This window comes from Loxodonta africana, chromosome 6 (assembly GCF_030014295.1).
Source record: "Loxodonta africana isolate mLoxAfr1 chromosome 6, mLoxAfr1.hap2, whole genome shotgun sequence".
Lineage (NCBI taxonomy): Eukaryota > Metazoa > Chordata > Mammalia > Proboscidea > Elephantidae > Loxodonta > Loxodonta africana.
The window spans coordinates 21,271,857-21,292,619 of NC_087347.1; the positions used below are offsets into that span (position 1 = coordinate 21,271,857).

The window sequence follows — 20,763 nt, forward strand, 5'->3', positions numbered from 1 at the left end:
GTGTGGATTCAAACCTCCAACCTTTCAGTTTGAATTGAATGAGTTAACATTTACATCACCCAAGGACCCTGAACATCTATGAAGTGCCTATTATATACCAGTCATTGAGTGTGGCACTAGGGTAATTTGTCATTATAACTTGTGGGTTTGGGTAACTTTGCCAGTTATGACATTGTAACTTGGGTTGTCATTCATTGTTATTTTTTTTTTCCTGTTTCAGAAACGTTTAACTGATGTTGCATGAAATTCTTCATTTTGTGAATATATCCAGAGAATATAATTGTACATAAACTAAAAATGCCAGCAATCTCATTGTTTAACAGCTTAATTATTGAATATCTGTAAGTGTGTCTTTATTCTGAGCTGAATGTGTTTTTTACATCTCATTTGTATCTATCCCCTCTGGTTGTAACCTTGCCCTACTGTACACCTGTTGTGTGTTGAAAGTATTGTTAACCTTAAGTGAATATCATCAGTAAAAGAAGTATTTGATCCTATTAGGTGACTTTTACCCCAGGGTCTTAGTTGATTCATTTGTCTCTTTCTAGGTGATTTCTGTGACTATTAAAGTCCCTTCCTAGAAAAGTTTGGACCATTTCAAGTCTTTAATTGCTTGATTGCTTCAGTTTCAACCTGGAACCAGACCTGGGGAGCTCTAAACCATGTTTCTTACATTTGTAACTGTAGATCATAAACATGGCTGCCATCAATATTATCTTGGAAAGCTTGTTTAAAATGTGAGTTTCTGGTCTTCTTTTGGAGTTCCTCCCTCTCTCTGTTCCAGCTTTTGTTCCCCAGCCAATTCTGTAAGTCTGGGATGAGGCATCATTGCTACAAACCAGGAAGGGGTGATTTTCTCTTGACTACAAGTTCAGGAATTGTGGGAGTTTCTGAGAGTTCCTAGCCCTTCAGTATTGATCATCTGAACCTTTTTCTCCCCCCTTCCAGTCAGGTTTAATTTCTTTGCATTTAGCCAGTCCATAGTTCCTCTGAGTCCATAATGTATATGATGATAGTCTGTTGTATTTGCATACACACGTCTATGACACAAGTACATTAAAAGGCCAAGTGAGCTGGTATTTGTGAAATGTCGACATGCAATCAACTGTAAGAAGGATCACTATTTTTTTTTTATGACTTTAATGAAAACTGGAACTTTTTGAAGATTTGTCATAGTTTCAACTGCAAAAGTGACACTTATGATGTGAACAGCAGCATTTCCTGATGGCATAATGCAGAGATTGGATGCTTAGTGTAAATCACATTTAATTGTTCACATGGTAAGTAGACAAACTACAATAGCCACTGTACACAGATCAGTCCTTCATACTCAAAAACAACAAAAAGTAATAACTTCCATTTTTTTGCCCAACAGAGTCCGGTGACCTGGATTTTGTATGTCTTACTGGGCCTCTGGCCAGAGGTTTTTGCAGGGGAGGATCCTGACCGAGCTAGGCCTTAACAATCCCATCTCTTGGGAATCACACATCCTATTCCATAATGGTACTTAGCTTGTTAGTGGTCTGACTTGGTGAATATTTCAAAAAACTTGAATTTTTGGAATATGCAGATATGTCCATGGGTAACAGAAAACTGACTGTCTTTATCTTGTCCCTAAAGAAAACAGAATAAGGGGAAAAAAAATTTAGTGATCCTTTATACAAAGTATTTTCTATTTTTTCCAAGTCATCAAATACTGTGCAGTATGTTGGATATCCATTTAAAAAATATTATAATAATTTTGTGATAAGTTGTTCAACAATGATGTAAGAAAACATTTTGGGATTGATCTTTTAATTAAGCACAATGAGTCATGCTTATGAAACTAAGATTTAAAATGATTGAGGGAGTGTCTCTAAACCTCAAGATAATTAGCTTGATGCTTAAAGCAGAGTAACACTGTGGTGTCTTAGGCAAAGGTCTTTCATATCAAAGCTCTTCAGCTGAAATGCAGTTAGAGTTGAGGCAATTAGCTTATAATTCAGATCAATCTGCTCCTTTTTGACTTTGAACTAATTGAACATCTGCTACACCTGAATAATAAAGGAGTGAGAGGAACAACAGCAATGACTCAGTATTAACCGGGAGATTGTCTTTTCATTTTGCTCACTTCTCCTTTTACCTCTAACAGTGTTGTACAGATTTTGGACATAAATCAGGATCAATTGCTCTTAGGTTTAAGTCTAAAGTACACTGTTCAAAATGATTGCATGTTGGTTCAGTGGTCGATGTCTTGCCTTCCACGTGGGATTGCTGGGTTCGATTTCCAACCAATGCACCTCAAGCACAGCCACTACCTGTCTTTCAATGGAGGCTTGCTGTTGTTCTGATCCTGAACAGGCTTCAGCGGAGCTTCCAGACTAAGACAGACTAGGAAGAAGGGCCTGGAGATCTACTTTCAAAAATCAGCTACTGAAAACACTGTGTGTCACAACTGTCCAATCCCCAAATGATCACGGGGATGGCATGAGACGGGGCAGCATTTTGTTCTGTTGTGCATGGATGACATCGCCAGGAGTCAGGGCCAACTCAATGGCAGCTGACAATAACTTTTGCTAGTTAAGGCACCAATTTCACTAAATGGCATTTGGTGGCCTCTTCTGGGAGAATGCATTTGCTCCTACCCTTGAAAGGAAGGCCATTGTTTCCAAATGCTGGGGTCAATAAAAACAGTGCCACTTAGCAAGCACTCACTCTATTATCTCACTTATTCATCACAAAAACTATGAGGTAATTCCTATTGTGATTCCCTTTTTTACGGAGAAGGAAACCGTGACACAAGATAGACTAAAAAGGTTTCCAAGGTCATGGGATTTAAAAAGTGATAGAGTTAGAATTTTAGTTGTCTAATTACAGAGGCTCACTTCTTAACCACTTTGCTCTAGGAAACGGAGAGACTATATTTATTTTAGTATGTCTGGTTTCTCCTAAAAGCAAAATGAATAAAATAGCATTTCTAATTTTAACTGTCTATATGAATCCTTTTCCCTAATCTTTTCAATAGCCTGAGATTACTTTTTTCTTAAACCCAGGAGTGGATTGGATTTCTATATCTAATTAAGGAAAAATTAAAATCTTATCTCTAGTTTTTGGAAAGCTTTGGTTCTTAGAAATCTTGATATTGAAATTATTCTGTAAAATACTTTCTTAGTACAATAATGGAAAAGTTCACAAGGAAATTAGGAATGATGTTTGATATAATTGAAAAGCCAATTCAAGGAAATTGGTTTTCGATAAATCTTTGTAAAATTCTTTGAAAGCTATTAGAAAGTAAATGAATTTACCAAGCAATTGGGGAATAATGAGCTGATTTTTTTGTGCTACTTTGTTATTTAATCTCTACAAAAGTAAAACAAAATAAAAAAGGACTAAGGTGCACCTGACCCAAGCCACGGTGTTTTCAATTGCCTCATATGCACATGAAAGGAAGACCGAAGAAGAATTGATGCCTTTGAATTGTGATGTTGGCAAAGAATATTGAATATACCATGGGCTGCCAAAAGAACAAACACATCTGTCTTGGAAGAAGTACAACCAAAATGCTCCTTAGAAGCAAGGATGGCGAGACTGCATCTCACATATCTTGGACATGTTATCAGGAGGGATCAGTCCCTGGAGAAGGACATCATTCTTGGCAGAGTACAGGGTCAGCGGAAAAGAGAAAGACCTTAAATGAGATGGATTGACACAGTGACTACAACAATGGGCTCAAGGATAGCAAAAATTGTGAGGACAGCACAGAAGGGAGCAGTATTTCGTTCTGTTGTGCATAGGGTCTCTATGAGTCAGAACACATTGCAAGGCACCTAACAACAACAACAACAGCTCCAAAACACATGTTTAACTTTTACTCAATAGTCTTTTGTATCTAGCAGATGTTATGCCAACCCAGCTGTTGATTTTAAGCCAGTACTGATTTTCTTGTTTTAACAAAATTCTACATTGGCTCAATCTTTAAAATTAAAATAGCTTCTAAATTAGAAATAGATTGTGTTCTAAATAGTTCAATAATCGGCAGTTTGGGATTTGGAAAACATTTTGGTTCAGAAAAATAACATAGTATAAATGTTGGCTTGGTTCTCAAATTATCAGAGCAAATAAATGGAAATGATAAAATTAATAGTATTATAATTATGAGTTTATAATACCACCACGTCTCAGTTTGTGGAACTGTGGGGGCTTGCGTGTTGCTGGAAGCTATGCCAGTGGTATTCAGATACCAGCAGGATCACCCATGGAGGACGGTTTTCAGCTGAGCTTCCAGACTAAGATGGACTAGGAAGAAGAACCCAGAAGTCTACTTCTGAAAACCATTAGGCAGTGAAAACCTTATGAATAGCAGCAGAACATTGTCTGATATAGTGCTGGGAGATGAGCCCCCCAGGTTGGAAGGCACTCAAAAGATGGCTGGGGAAGAGCTGCCTCCTCAAAGTAGAGTCGATCTTAATGACGTGGATGGAGTAAAGCTTTCAGGACCTTCATTTGCTAAGGTGGCGCGACTCAAAATGTGAAGAAAGAGCTGCAAACATCAATTAGTAATTGTAACCTGGAATGTACGAAGTATGGATCTAGGAAAACTGGAAATCATCAAAAATGAAATGGAACGCATAAACATCGATAACCTAGGCATTAGTGAGTGGAAATGGACTGGTATTGGCCATTTTGAATCAGACGATCATACGGTCTACTATGCTGGGAATGACAAATCGAAGAGGAATGGCGTTGCATTCATCGTCAAAAAGAACGTTTCAAGATCTATCCTGAAGTACAACACTGTCAGTGATAGGATAATATCCATACGCCTACAAGGATTTTTTACAAGGAAGACCAGTTAATGCAACTATTATTCAAATTTGCCTACCAACCACTAGGGCCAAAGATGAAGACATAGAAGATTTTTATCAGCTGTTGCAGTCTGAAATTGAATGTATTATAATGACATGTGCAAAGAGCTGGAGATGGAAAACCAAAAGGGAAGAACACACTCGGTGTTTCTCAAGCTGAAAGAACTGAAGAAAAAATTTAAACCCCGAGTTGCAATAGTGAAGGATTTTCTGGGGAAAATATCAAACGACACAGGAAGCATCAAAAGAAGATGGAAGGAATACACAGAGTCATTATACCAAAAAGAATTAGTCAATGTTCAGCCATTTCAAGAGGTGGCATATGATCAGGAACCGATGGTACTGAAGGAAGAAGTCCAAGCTGCTCTGAAAGGATTGGTGAAAAACAAGGATCCAGGAATTGATGGAATATCAGTTGAGATGTTTGAACAAACAGATGCAACGCTGGAGGTGCTCACTGGTCTATGCCAAGAAATATGGAAGACAACTTCCTGTCCAACTGACTGGAAAAGATCCATATTTATGCCTATTCCCAAAAAAGATGATATAACCAAATGTGGAAATTATAGAACAATATTATTAATATTACACACAAACAAAATTCTGCTGAAGATCATTCAAAAATGGTTGCAGTAGTGTATTGACAGGGAACTGCCAGAATTCAGGCTGGTTTCAGAAGAGGACATGGAACCAGAGATATCATTGCTGATGTCAGGTGGATCCTGGCTAAAAGCAGAGAATACCAGAAGGATGTTTACCTGTGTTTTATTGACTGTGCAAAGGCATTCGACTGTGTGGATCATAACAAATTATGGATAACATTGTGAAGACGGGGAATTCCAGAACACTTAATTGTGTTCATGAGGAACCTTTACATAGATCAAGAGGCAATTGTTGGGACAGAACGAGGGGATATTGATTGGTTTAAAGTCAGGAAAGGTGTGTGTCAGGGTTGTATTCTTTCACCATACCTATTCAACCTGTATGCTGTATATGAAAAGCTGGACTATATGAAGAAGAACAGGGCATCAGGATTGGAGGAAGACTCATTAACAACCTGCATTATGCAGATGACACAACCTTGCTTGCTGAAAGTGAAGAGGGCTTGAAGCACTTACTCATGAAGAACAAAGACCACAGCCTTCAGAATGGATTGCACCTCAACATAAAGAAAACAAAAATCCTCACAAGTGGACCAATGAGCAACATCATGATAAATGGAGAAAAGATTGAAGTTGTCAAGGATTTCATTTTACTTGGGTCCACAATCAACAGCCATCATGGAAACAGCAATCAAGAAATCAAAAGACGCATTGCATTGGGTAAATCTGCTACAAAGGACCTCTTTAAAGTGTTGAAGAGCAAAGACGTCACCTTGAAGACTAAGGTACGCCTGACCCAAGCCATGGTATTTCCAGTTGCATCATATGCATGTGAAAGCTGGACCATGAATAAGAAAGACCGAAGAAGAATTGACGCCTTTGAATTGTGGTGTTGGCAAAGAATGTTGAATATACCATGGACTGCCAAAAGAACGAACAAATCTGTCTTAGAAGTACAGCCAGAATTCTTCTTAGAGGCAAGGATGGCGAGACTGTGTTTTACATACTTTGGACATGTTGTCAGGAGGGATCAGTCCCTGGAGAAGGACATCATGCTTGGCAGAGTAGAGGGTCAGTGGAAAAGAGGAAGACCCTCAACGAGGTAGATTGACCCAGTGGCTGCAACAATGAGCTCAAGTATAACAATGATTGTAAGGATGGCTCAGGATCGGGCAGTGTTTCGTTCTGTTGTGCATAGGGTTGCTACGAGTCAGAACCGACTGGATGACACCTAACAACAACAACAACAACAACAACAGTTATCAGTTAGAGTTGTAGGTCTATGAAAATATAATAGTTTTAATGTATAAAAAACAGATTATAATATATGCACTGTAGAATTTCAAAATATGTAGTCATATGCCTGGAAAGATATACATCAAAATCTAAAAGGTAGTAATTTTGGTAGTGGGATTTTGGAGGAATTTTCCTTTGTATACGTTTTACTTTGCATATTGTATTTATATTTTATAATTGCCATCTTTTTTTTTTTTACAATAAACATTTAGTGATTTTATTATTGGAAATAATAATTTTACTCTTTTTTAAAGGCAAAGGACATATCTTTGTTTTCTCTTCCCTCTTTGAAAACACTTGACTGTTGGAACCCAGTAGTTGGATGTACAGTTCTTATTTCCATTTCCAATACCTGACCTGCCAACAAACTTTGTTGGCTCTACCTTCAAACCAGATCCAGAAACTACAGCAATTGTTACCATCCTTGACTAATCATCTCTTGCCTAGATTATTTTATAGCTTTATAACTGGCCTCCTTGCCTTCTGTATTGCTCTCCTGCAGTCTTTCCACAACCAGGCTCAGAACATGATCCTTTTAAAATGAAAAGAGTATGTTATGTGCCTCAATTCACTTAGAACAAATTCAGAGTCATTGTAGGAGGTGAAAGGCCATTTCTTGGCTGTTGGCCTTTATCTCTTATTGATCTCTGGCTTGCTTGCTGGATTCCAGGCACACTGGCCTCCTTAGTTGTCCTTCAACACACCCAAGTCCTTTGCATTTGTTCTTCTCAGGACCTGGGGTGTTCTTCCCTCAGATATCCTCAGGACTCTCTCTTTCTTCTTGATTCCAATGGCGAGACATTTTCTGGCCATGATATAAAACAATTTCAACAATCCTTTCTCCTCTAATACTTTTTTCTACCTTTTGTTACTTTGTCTTTCTCTTTAGTACTTATTTCCTTCTAACATAATATGCACTTTACATATTTTCTTCTTTATTTAATATCATGCTACATAGACTATAAGTGCCACGTGAGCAGGGATTTTTGACAATTTTATTCTCTGTTGTATGATTAGGGTCTACAACCCTGCCTGGCACATACTACACAGGCTGTATTTGATGAATCAATGAATATATGTAATAAAAGTATAAAAACATAGAGTGAAAGGATAGAAAGAATGGAAACAAAATTCCTGATGATACTTGCTTTTGGGGAGGACTAGATAAGAGAGCTATGCGAACCCCCTCTTGATTAGTGATAATTTTTGCTCTGCATGTGAAGCTTTTGCCAGTTTTCTTTGCCTGGCTGAGTTCAGTTGTCTTTCTTGACTCAGGCTGCGCTCTCTGCTTCTAGAATTGAGCTTTCTACAAGTGAACATCATTTTCATCTTGTCTTCTGAAATTCAAATATAACTGGCTCAACCCTCCTACCTCACATCTGTGGGAAGTCCATTGCTCTTGCTAATATTTATGAGAATTCCTGAAGACCTCCTACTTATAACTCTCCCATGATTTGATTTCCTGCCACTGCTGAATTTGATGATTCACTATTCTCTCAGTAGCCATGTTTGTCCCACTTTCTCTTCCTTGTGATAAGCTAATCAAGAAACCCAGACTCTTTTTTTTTATTTTCCTCCTTGCACTTGCACAAGACAAATGTGTAGAAGTCTTTTGCTAAAGAGTCAGGGTCTAACTGGGAGTTGGATGAGAACAATGTGTAATGTGTGAGAGGGAAGGCCAATCTCCAGGACAGTAGAGAAGATCAAGTAATACTTGGCATTAGACAACCTTGTTCTGAAAGATCTCTTGGCTTCACCCACTACAGGGACCACTGGCTAAGTTTCCTTGCAAAGACCCCCAGCCTCACCCTCAAACGTTTTCTCAAATCTCTCCGATTTTCAGGTTGTTCTCAACTTGAATATCAATTCACGTATTTTAAAGAGCACTTCAGTTGTCTCTTTGTCTCTTGGCTCTTTGGGGTTATACCTGAAGGGTCCCTTTTTTTTTTTTTTTTAATACTCCCTCAGAAGCCTATAATACTCTGCCTACATGAGGACAATTCTCTCTCAGAGAGGAATTCTGTGGTCAGCTCTAAAATAACTGTCTTGTCTCCCTGAGAGGCACATTATTGCAATGGGGAGTTTATATGTGAGTCTTCGTCATTACATGAGCATTTTGAGCATAGGATTTTATCTCTTACTGAATATTTTTTATCACCAGTGACTACCTCAAAAACACTGTAAGATTATTAATATTTGACAAACAAATGAAGACAAATTAAGTTTTCCACTTATTAGAGACCTCTATCTGAGCGTGCCATTTGATCTCAAATAAGTTTGTCTCTTTTGATTCCCCAGAACGGACATAGTGAGATGAAAATTATCTTGGCCTAATATGCTATTTCGCTTTGTGTCCACCATTAGATAAGACCCTGATTATCCAGGGGGAATATCTCAGTAACCATCATACCATACACTTGTACACTACCTTGATACATACTGTTCATTACCTGCAACCAAAAATATGTTTGGGTAAAGCTCTTTGGCTGAAACTATGGCTGGTACAAGAATCTGCTGCAAACATCTTTTCTTCATTGTCTTGCTTCTTAACTGAAGAACTAACCAGTGATTTAAATGTTCCTTGAGGTTTTAGAATTCCAGTACTTGGAAGTCTTTTTCCAGTTTTCCAGGGATCAATTGCAGCAAATGAATTAACTGATGAGGAAATGGAATAGCGTCTTATGATCATAACATTGCCTGTACAGGAGACAAAAAATTAAAGTTCAAAAATTCTACCCTTAATGATTCAATAGGGTTCGTTCTGAGCACACTTTCAGCATTCACAGTGCAATATATATATATATGTATATGAGTGTGTACGTGTACACGTACGTATGTATATATGCATGTATGTGATGCAAAGAGTTAATGCACTCAGCTGATAATCAAAAAGTAGGAGGTTCTAATATGCCCAGAGTCACCTCAGAAGAAAGGCCTGGAGGTCTACTTCCGAAAAATCAGCCACTGAAAGCCCTATGGAGAACAGTTCTACTCTGACACAAATGGGGTCACCCTGAGTTGGAGTCAGTTTGACTGCAACTATTTTTTTTAAGTATGTATGTATGAGTATACACACACACTCACATATATTATTTGTGGTAAATATACATATAACATATATGGTTAAGTGCTACGGCTGCTAACCAAAGGGTTGGCAGTTCAAATCCACCAGGCGCTCCTTGGAAACTCTATGGGGGCAGTTCTACTCTGTCCTATAGGGTCGCTATGAATCGGAATCGACTCGATACATATAACAAAACATTTACCGTTTCAATACAATTACCAAGCAGCAGTGCCCCTCAGCTGTAGTATGGCTCTAGGCCCTCAGGTGTTGATGGAAGGAATGTGTCTCCACTCATGAAAAGCCTTTCTTTATCTCACTACAGCTGTCACAGAATAATCAGAAGAACTTTTAGTGATTTGCTTCCAGTTCATCTTTAATTAAATTTTTCCTTTTCTTAAAGCGAAATTCACATTTCTGATTTTTATATTGTTCTTTCTCATAGAATGGGTTTATTATCCTGTTTTCTAAAGGGGCTTGGGCAAGTTACTTAATCTCTCTGGGTCCTGTACTCTCAAATGTATTTAGCTGCAAGAATAAATTCCAATTAAAATTGGCAATATATGATATCCTACCTGAATCTAGAGACTATCTCAAGAAGAGATTTGACACGTTGAACATGAATGACCGAAGGCCAGACGAGTTGTGGGATGACATCAAGGACATCATACATGAAGAAAGCAAGAGGTCATTAAAAAGATAGGAAAGAAAGAAAAGACCAAAAGGGATGTCAAAAGAGACTCTGAATCTTGCTCTTGAACATCAAGTAGCTAAAGCAATAGGCAGAAATGATGTAGTAAAAGAGCTGAACAGAAGATTTCAAAGAGGGGCTTGAGAAGGCAAAATAAAGTATTATAATGACATGTACATGACCTGGAGATAAAAAACCAAAAGGGAAAAACATGCTGCGCATTTCTCAAGCTGAAAGAACTGAAGAAAAAATTCAAGCCTTGAGTTGCCATATTGAAGGATTCTATGGGGGAAAATATTAAACGACTCAGGAAGCATCAAATGAAGATGGAAGGAATATAGAGTCATTGTACCAGAAAGAATTGGTCGACCTTCAACCATTTCAGGAGGTAGCATATGATCAGGAACTGATGGTACAGAAGGAAGAAGTCCAAGCTGCACTGAAGGCACTGGTGAAAAAGCAAGGCTCCAGGAATTGACAGAATATCGATTGAGATGCTTCAACCAATGGATGCAGCACTGGAAGTGCTCATTCATCTACGCCAAGAAATTTGGAAGACAGCTACTTGGCCAACCAACTGGAAGAGATCCATATTTATGCCTATTCCCAAGAAAGGTGATCCAACCAAATGTGGAAATTATTGAACTATATTATTAATACCACATGCAAGTGAAATTTTGCTGAAGATCATTCAAAAGCTGCTGCAGCAATATATCAGCAGGGAACTGCCAGAAATTCCAGCCAGATTGAGAAAAGGATGTAGAACCAGGAATATCATTGCTGATATGAGATGGTTCCTGGCTGAAAGCAGAGAATACCAGAAAGATGTTTACCTGCTTCTTACCGACTGTGCAAGGGCATTCAACTGTGTGGATCATAACAAATTATGGATGACATTGAGAAGAATGGGAATTCCGGAACACTTAATTGTGCTCATGAGGAATCTGCATATAGATCAAGAGGCAGTCATTTGAACAGAACAAGGGGATGCTGCCTGGTTTATAGTCAGGAATGGTGTGTGTCAGGGTTGTATCCTTTCACCATACCTATTCAAGCTGTATGCTGAGCAAATACTCCAGGAAGCTGGACTATATGAATAAGAATGGGGCATCAAGATTGGAGGAAGATGCATTAATGACCTGAGTTATGCAGATGACACAACCTTGCTTGCTGAAAGTGAAGAGGACTTGAAGTACTTACTGATGAAGATTAAAGACCACAGCCTTCAGTATGGATTATATCTCAAAATAAAACAAAAATCCTCACAACTGGACCAATAAGCAACATCATGATAAACGGAGAAAAGATTGAAGTTGTCAAGAATTTCATTTTACTTGGATGCACAATCAAGACCCATGGAAGCAGTAGGCAAGAAATCAAAAGACACATTGCATTGGGCAAATCTGCTGCAAAGGACCTCTTTCAAGTGTTGAAAGGAGAGATGTCACCTTGAAGACTAAGGTATGCCTGACTCAAGCTATGGTGTTTTCATTTGCCTGATATGCATGCTAAAGTTGGACGATGAATAAGGAAGACTTCTGAAGAATGGATGCCTTTGGATTATGGTGTTGGCGAAGAATAAGGTGCACCTGACCCAAGCCATGGTGTTTTCAGTTGCCTGCCATGGTGTTTTCAGTTGCCTTATATGCATGCGAAAGGAAGACTGAAGAAGAATTGATGCCTTTGAATTGTGGTGTTGGCAAAGAATATTGAATATACCATGGGTTGCCAAAAGAATGAACAAATCTGTCTTGGAAGAAGTACAACCAGAATGCTCTTTAGAGGCAAGGATGGCAAGGCTATGTCTCACATACTTTGGACATGTTATCAGGAAAGCTCAGTCCCTGGAGGAGACAACATGCTTGGTAAAGTAGAGGGTCAGAGGCCATCAACAAGATGAATTGACACAGTGGCTGCAGCAATTAGATCAGGCATAGCAGCAATTGTGAGGATGGTGAAGGACCAGACAGTGTTTCCTTCTGTCGCACATAGGATAACTTACTAGGAACGGACTTGACGGTACCTAACAACAACAACAACAATATGATTACGACTACTAACAAAGATTATTATGCTCAAGTTGAATGATATTTTTTTCTGACATATCCAATTATATTACAATGACAACTACTACTGAGTAATGTATGTTCACTTTTACTTGCACCATCTCATTTAATCCTCTCAATAGCCCTATGAAAGATTTTATCACTCTCCCTATTTAAAAATGAGAAGAGTGACCGTAAAAGCATGTTACATTCACAGAATTATAGAACTTTACAGCTAGAAGAGGCCTTGGAAGGCATCTAGTCCAATGTATTCAATTTTACAAGAGAATTCCGGGATCAAAGATTTTATGTGACTTGCCCAGTGTTCAACAACTTTTATAAAACTGGGACTACAACCCAGGTCTCCTGATGCTCGGGGCAGTGTTTTTTTTTTTTTTCTTTTCCCTCTCAATCATGTCACTTACTCTTATAATAGTCGATCACATATAAGACACAAATAAATATATAAAGTTACATATCTGGGCCCCAAAGCATAAATTTAAATTGCTTTTCCTTTTGTATTTTATTTGCAACTGGCAAGAGTTTCCAAAATTTCTTTGAACATTCTTCACCAGTCATTGTCAAATTTAATGCTAATATACTCTTAACAACAAGAAAAAAATCCATATTCCTGAAAAAAATTAATGCTAATATCCTTATTATATGTTACCACCCGCATGCTGAAGAAATATGATATCAATTATGTTTTTAGGCCTAACTAATATTCTAATACACTAAGCTTCATAGCATGCAGGCCTTGAGCGTTTAGTGTTCTTTAAACAGCAGCATAACACTTGTTTCAGAATAGGACAGAGACATACCAAGACCTAACTTACTTACTCTTTAGAATACCCACTAATCCACTGCCATGGAGTTGATTCCGACTCATAGCAACCCTACAGGACAGAGTAGAACTGCCCCACAGAGTTTCCAAGGAGCGCCTGGTGAATTCGAACTGCCAACCTTTTGGTTAGCAGCCTTAGTACTTAACCACTACGCCGCCAGGGTTTCCCTCTTTAGGACAAAACCCACTGCCGTTGAGTCGATTCTGACTCATAGCGACCCTATAGAACAGAGTAGAAATGCCCCATAGAGTTTCCAAGGAGCACCTGGTGGATTTGAACTGCTGAACTCTTGGTTAGCAGCTGTAGCACTTAACCACTACGCCACCAGGGTTTCCCTTTAAGCACCATAAAAAACAGACTTAAAGGAGTGTTATTTACCTTGGAAATACTACAGTGATTCTAAGCTGGGGGCAATTTTGCCCCCCAGGTGGCATTTTGAAATGTCTGGAGATATTTTTGATTGTCTTGACTGGGGGGAGGCAGGTACTATTAGCAGCTGTTGCTAAACATCTTGCAATGCCCAGAGGTAGCCCCTACAACAAATAATCCAAAAACCAGAATGGAACCCAATGTTGTCAAGTAGATTCTGACTCATAGTGACCCCAATAGAACAGTGTAGAACTTCCCCATGGGATTTCCAAAGCTGTAATCTGTAATCTTTATGAGGAAACCCTGGTGGCATAGTGGTTAAGTGCTATGGCTGCTAACCAAGAGGTTGGCAGTTCAAATCCGCCAGGCACTCCTTGGAAACTGTTAGGCAGTTCTACTCTGTCCTATAGGGTCGATATGAGTCGGAAACGACTCGACGGCAGTGGGTTTTTTTTTTTGGGTAATCTTTTTGAAAAAAGACTGCCACATCTTTCTCCCACACAGTGGCCAGTGGGTCCGAACTACAGAACTTTTGGTTAGCAGTTGAACACTTTAACCATTTGGCCACCAAGCATCCGTTTAACAAAGAAGTATTGAATCCAAGATGTCAATAGTACAGAGGTTGAGAAACCCTGGAGTAAGGGTACATTACATTCCACCAGGAGAAAGTCTAACCTTCTTGTAGGTTAAGCTCTCACAGCTTTATTAAATAACTAGCAGACAGTTCTACTCAGATCCAGAGTTGTACCTGACAAAAAGGCAAAATACCCTGATGGAATCTGTTTCTAGCTTTGAAATACAGAGTCCCTTACTAGAGGGAGACCACTCTACGAGACAGAGAACCCACTGGTAACTATGACAGTTTCCATTGTGAAGCTGTTCAGAGTCCCTAAATGGCATTGATTGCAGCCTTTGACAGATGGTTTTAAGAGATCTGAGTATTTAACTATGTGTATGTCAATTTTATTTGAATTTGTTGTGCTTAGGTGAGCACTGACAATTTAAACGTGAAGCATATTTCTCTGCTGTTTTCTGACCTCACGTATAATCTTCAGTCAAAATTTCTTTCCCACACAAGGTGAGAGATTCGATAATTTAGAACATACCAAACACTGGCTTCATGTCTTGAAGTCTCCAGTCTGTAGAATAGGTTGAATTATGTACAGTACACTCATTTAGGGTGATAAAATTTTTTGTAAAAGGTGGATAAGAAATAATATCTGTTATTTGTGTGTGCTTACCAGATGCTATGCTAAGCTCTTACCCTAAGTTATTGCATTTAAGCACACGACTCTCTGATATAGATACTATGATGATTCCTACTACCAGATGAAGAAAATGAAGGTTAAAGATGTTCAGTAATGAGCTCAGATTCAAGCAGATAATGACTGACAAATCACTTGCAAACAGATTCATCCAACTCTGCTATCCGTGCCTGTAACTATTGTGCAGTGCTGTTCTTGCTCGGTAAGTGAGCCAGCCATTTAACATACACACATTCAGTGTTCTCTTATGTAGCATTTGAATATTGAAATCAAGGGAGAAAAACACATTATTTCGACAGTGATCGATTACCACAAACTTGTCATTCTTATGATGACATATCTAGAGTTTGTTGTTAAAACAGTTTGCTAGAAGATGCTGAAGAAATCTTTGTCTACGGATTCAGAGCTAAGCTACCAGGAGAAAAAGAATGAAATTCCCTACCATTAATGAAGGCAGTGTTGGTTCAGTGGTAGAATTCTTGCCTTCTATAGAAAAAAAAAAAAATTTTTTTTTTTCTATGCAGGAGACCAGGGTTCCATTCCTAGCCAGTGCCGCTCATGCACAGATACCACCTGACTGTCAGTGGAGGTTTGCATGTTACTATGATGCTGAGCAGGTTTCAGTGAAGTTACCAGACTAAGACAGATTAGGAAGAAAGGCCTGGCTATTTATGTCTGAAAATCATCCAGTGAAAACCAACCGGCCTATACACAACTGATGTTGGATATAGCGCAGGACTGAGCAGAGCTTGGTTCCATGCTAACAGGGTTGCCATGAGTTGGGGACTTACTCAATGATAGCTAACAAAAACAACAAAAATCTCAATTTATGCAGTGATGTGATGAGCATAATAAGCCTAGTATTTAGGAGGTATTTTGCAAAGGTGGCCACACCCCAGAAGAACAATGAACGTTCAGTACCTTGGGGTTCCCGAGAAGCTGGTGCTGAAACAGTGGAAATACTACCAGGTAGAGTGGCTGAAGATTGTGCAGGGACTTCTCCTAGGTTACCAAGATCTGTGGCTTCCTCTTCTCTTTCATCTTCTGATTCTTCCTCTGAGCCTAAGGGTCTTTGATTACTTGAAGTCAGTTTCACCCGGAGGGCGCGATTCTCTTTCTCCAGTTTATTGATCTCTGCCTGCATTTCCTGGATAACTTGCATCATCTGGATATTAGCTTCCATTGTCTTTTCCCAGGTCTGTCTGGTTTGCTCCTACAAGGAAGCCAGGTCATCATTTGCTCATGAACTAAATGCAGTGGTACTGGTGGATCCCACTCTTAAACCTTCCTGAACGATGCACATCACTCAGCTCTGTGTCACCTTTCAGCACTAGAGCAATTAGACTGTCAAGGGAGGTAAGGGATCACCATGACTTATTCATTCTGGGTGTTGTTTTTCAGAACAGAGCTTTCCTTTGTATCTTTCATTTCATATCCATCCACAGTTCTAGAATAATTGCTTTGTATCTGAAGAAAAGGAAACACCCTAATATTTTCCAGGGAAGAACGGTTTCTTATTCCTGCCGTGAACTCACCATCATACCAGCAACTGAAAGTCTTTCTTCTGTTGATCCTTCCAGGACCAAATATTTCTTTTAGTTGCCATCTGCCACTAATGGATCAAAGCTGGTGCTTAACAATAATGCTCTGTGTTCTCTGCAAAATATGTCACATTCTGTACTCTTATGCTAAATTATTAATTTTGATACCTGTTGATTAAAGAAGTACAACCTTTATACCAGAAGTTATATGAACTGTGGCGATATTATTTGAATATGATGTTAATGTTTTTGTTGTTAAGTGCTATCCAGTCCATTCCAACTCGTAACAGCCCTATCTACAACAGAACAAAACATTGCCTGGTCCTATGCCATCCTCTAAATCGTTACGGTTGAGCTCATTGTTGCAAATACTGTGTCAATGCCTCTCACTGAGGGTCTTCCTCTTTTTCACTGTCCTGCTCTATAAGCGTAATGTGCTTCTCCAGGAACTGGTCCCTCGTGATAACATGTCCAAAGTATGTGAGACGAAATCTCGCCATCCTTGCTTCTAAGGAGCATTCTGGCCGTACTTCTTCCAAGACAGATTTGTTGGTTCGGCAGTCCATGGTATATTCAGTATTCTTCACCAACATCATAATTCAAAGGCATCAATTCTTTTCTTTGGTTCAACATGTTTGTATTACTCTTGACATCATTAGTCATGGGTACTTATCTAGTGCTTTTCATATGCATGATCTCATTTAATCTCTTTATGAATTGGATATTGTCTTTATTTTACAGATAAGGAAACTGAGGTTTAAAAAATGAAATGAATCGCCCAATTCCTTCACCACTTCAATTCAGCCTAAATATTCAGGAAATGTAAAAATTTCTATGACAATGAAAAATAGTGTTGGATTCAATTTTCCTATTTGAAGTAATATAGAATCTATTTTGGAGCCCTGGTGGTGCAGTAGTTAAGGGCTCAAGCTGCTAACTAAAAGGGTGGCAGTTCAAATCCACCAGCTTCTCCTTGGAAACCCTATGGGGCAGTTCTATCTTGTTCCATAGGGTCACTGTGAGTCAGAGTCAACTAAATGAGAATGGGTTTTCTTTTCTTTTTTTTTAGAATCTATTTTAAACTAATATTGACTTCTAGCTACAACACTATCATCTATATTTTTTGAGTTTATAAATTTGTAAATTGTTTTAGGTAACAAAATATAACTTCAACTCATCAAATATAGTTTCTCTTCAGACTATAGAGTTAATTTAAGGCATATTTGGTATTACAAAAGCTAATGTTACAAGCCTTAAAATTGTAATATTCAGTTAAATTAGTAATAAATATATTTTTCACAAGCCTGTATTAGCTTCCTATTGCTGTTCTGATAAATTACCACCAATTTAGTGGTTTAAAACAACACATTTATTTTTTTATATTTCTGGAGATCCAAGGTCCTAAATTGTACCTCACTGAGGTAAAATCAAGGTGTCCACAAGGCTGTGTTTCTTTCTAGAGACTCCAGGGGAAGATTCTGCTTTCTTGCTTTTTATAGCTTCTAGAGGCTGCCTGCATTCCTTGACCCTATTCCTCCATCTTTAAATCCAGCAGCCTTAGGCTGAGTCTTTCCCATACTTCCACCTCTCTTGTTCTCTCTCCTACCTTCCTCTTCTTTTTTATAAAGACTCCTGTGATTATAGTGGGTGCAGCTGGATAATACAGGCTGATTTCTCCATTTCAAGATCAGCTGATTAGCAAATTAATTTGCCATGTAACCTAACATATTCATAGGCTCCAGGGCTCAGGGCGTGCACATCTTTTGGGGCCGTTATCCTGTAGAGGCCTTTGCAGTTTACCCTCTCGTTACCCTGGTGGCGTAGTGGTTAAGTGCTACCGCTGCTAACCAAAGGGTTGGCAGTTCGAATCTGCCAGGTGCTCCTTGCAAACTCTGTGGGGCGGTTCTACCCTGTCCTATAGGGTTGCTATAAGTCAGAATTGACTCGATGGCACTGGGTTTGGTTTTTGGTTTTGGTTCCTGTTCATATTTTCACGTTCAGTGGCAGAATTTTCACGTTACGTGTGAGAGACCTGCGTTTGATTCCCAGCCAATTCTCCTCTTGTGCAGCCACCATTGCTCCATCAGTGGAGGCTTGCATGATGCTATGATACCGAACAGGTTTTTTTTTTTTGAAGCTTCCAAACTAAAACAGACTAGTTAGAAAGAACTGGCCATCTACTTCTGAAAATCAGTCAGTGATAACCCTACAGATCACAATGACCCTATCTGCAACTGATCATGATGATGGCACAGGACTGGGCAGCATATCGTTCTACTGTGTATGGAGTTGCCACAAGTCAGGAGCCGACTCTGATAGCAACAACAACAGCAACCACCATTTCACCTTATGTATCTCCTTAGAGCTTCAGAAGAGCTGGTTTCTAATCTTGGCTATTTGTGGGTCTCCTAGGAACATAGCTTTTATGGAAATTTGAAAATTTAAATAGACCATACTGTCATTTTTCTAGAAATTAAACATATACGAGGAAGCAAATGCCAACTAGAGATACTTCTTCTTTTTCTCTTGACAAGAAAAAAGTCTGTGATTTATTCACAGGGTAAAAGCAAATTGCAGTAAAATTAAAAATAAATAAATAAAACAGTAAAATTATTTATTACTTCTACCTTGTGAAAAGGAGCCTTGTCTCATTACCTATGTAATATTTTTTAAATGTCTATCTCCAGCTGAATCTAAATGTTGACCTTTTTTGTTACTGCTGAACAAATTTTTCTATTATACACAACCTTCTAAAATAAGCTGAAGGATCTCAGTTAGACCAAAGATCTGAATCCCTTGTTCAGTCTTGGATTTGGCAGTAGTTTTTGATGTGTCTTAGTTTAAGCACTAGACTTACATTTTTTTAGAAATTTAAAACAAATCTTTTAATGAAGGAATAATTTTATTTCTCAAAATGGAGAAGCACAGGGCATCCAAACAGAAGACTGCATTGTGTTCTGCCTTGCAAGGGGAAGGCAAATGGTTCCACATTAAAGGGAAAGCAGAGGAAGAATGGGGACATTTTCAAGGGGCTGCTAAACTACAAACTTTCTTAACATCAATTTCTAGCCTAACGCAAATCTCTTTTTCCTGATACAACTTGACTAAGGCAATATTTCTAAAGCAAGTTGTGTAAGCATTTCTGATGTGAGAGTTTAGTGAAGGATTGCAGGCCAGGTAAAACCTAGCTGGAGTCCTGGAAATACAAAAGTCGATCGTTTGGCTAGGATAGAGACTAAATCAGCTTTAACTTGAAACCTCTTGAAATGTAAGCACTGCCTATCTGACTAGGAGGGAGTGAGTTAAAAAAAAAAACCCGTTGCCATCGAGTCAATTCTGACTCATAGTGACCCTAAAGGGACAGGGTAGAACTGCTTCACAGGATTTCCAAGGAGCACCTGGGGGATTCGAACTGCTGATCTTTTAACCACTATATCACCAGGGTTTCCAATTTATATAAGCTAAGGCCCAGATCTCTGCATTCTTTGTGTTACAAACTGTCAAGACTTTTACAAGGGGCTAAATTGTCTATCACAGCTGCTATTTGCCTCCTCATCTTTACAAACTTATTCTCTATCCAGTTATAAATTTACAAGTAACTAACAGAAGAAATACAGTGGAAAAACCCTGATGAGTGAAAATGAATTTGGGAGTCAAGATGTAGAACTAAGGCTTGCTATAAATCTATCCTAGCTATAAAATTATTTACAGGTTCTAAACTCATTTAACATTATCAGTTCTATTTTCTAACCCCTGTTGACCAAGGTGCCTTCTCTGCAGCCAGCTGCATAAACATTCTTAAGAGGCACCAAGCAATTCTTTACCTAGGATTAGAAATCCTGATTCCTGCCTTCTTAGTTTTACAAGAGGTAAAACTTTGACAAAATGAAGAATTGTTTCTTTAATGAAGTAGAAATGAAAATCTTATTTGAGAATGGAGTTTTAATTTAGGTCTGAAGTCACCCCCCAACTAAATATGGCAGCACCATGACTTTTTAAGATTTACATCCATGGATGTCATTGCTAAGTATAAATTCCTGGCAATTTGGAGCCACTTGGTTTGATTAACTGGAGAGAGGCACCATCATGTGCTGGACGTGAAAAACAAACAAACAAACAAACCAACAAAAACAGATGAGGTGTCATCTTGTTAATTCTGACTCATGGCGACCCCAAGCATGGTAGAGCAGAACCTTGCGCCATA

At 38.7% G+C, this 20,763-nt stretch overlaps 1 protein-coding gene across 1 annotated transcript; it reads right to left on the bottom strand.

The window, feature by feature from the left end:
- Positions 1-1,490: 1,490 nt before the first annotated feature.
- On the bottom strand, positions 1,491-16,510 carry CCDC195 (coiled-coil domain containing 195). Its single transcript, XM_064287416.1, has 3 exons — positions 15,940-16,510; positions 9,193-9,439; positions 1,491-1,614 (listed from the first exon to the last, which is right to left on the bottom strand). The coding sequence occupies exons 1-3, from the start codon at positions 16,199-16,201 to the stop codon at positions 1,491-1,493; spliced, it is 633 nt and encodes a 210-aa protein (XP_064143486.1). The 5' UTR covers positions 16,202-16,510.
- Positions 16,511-20,763: the final 4,253 nt, after the last annotated feature.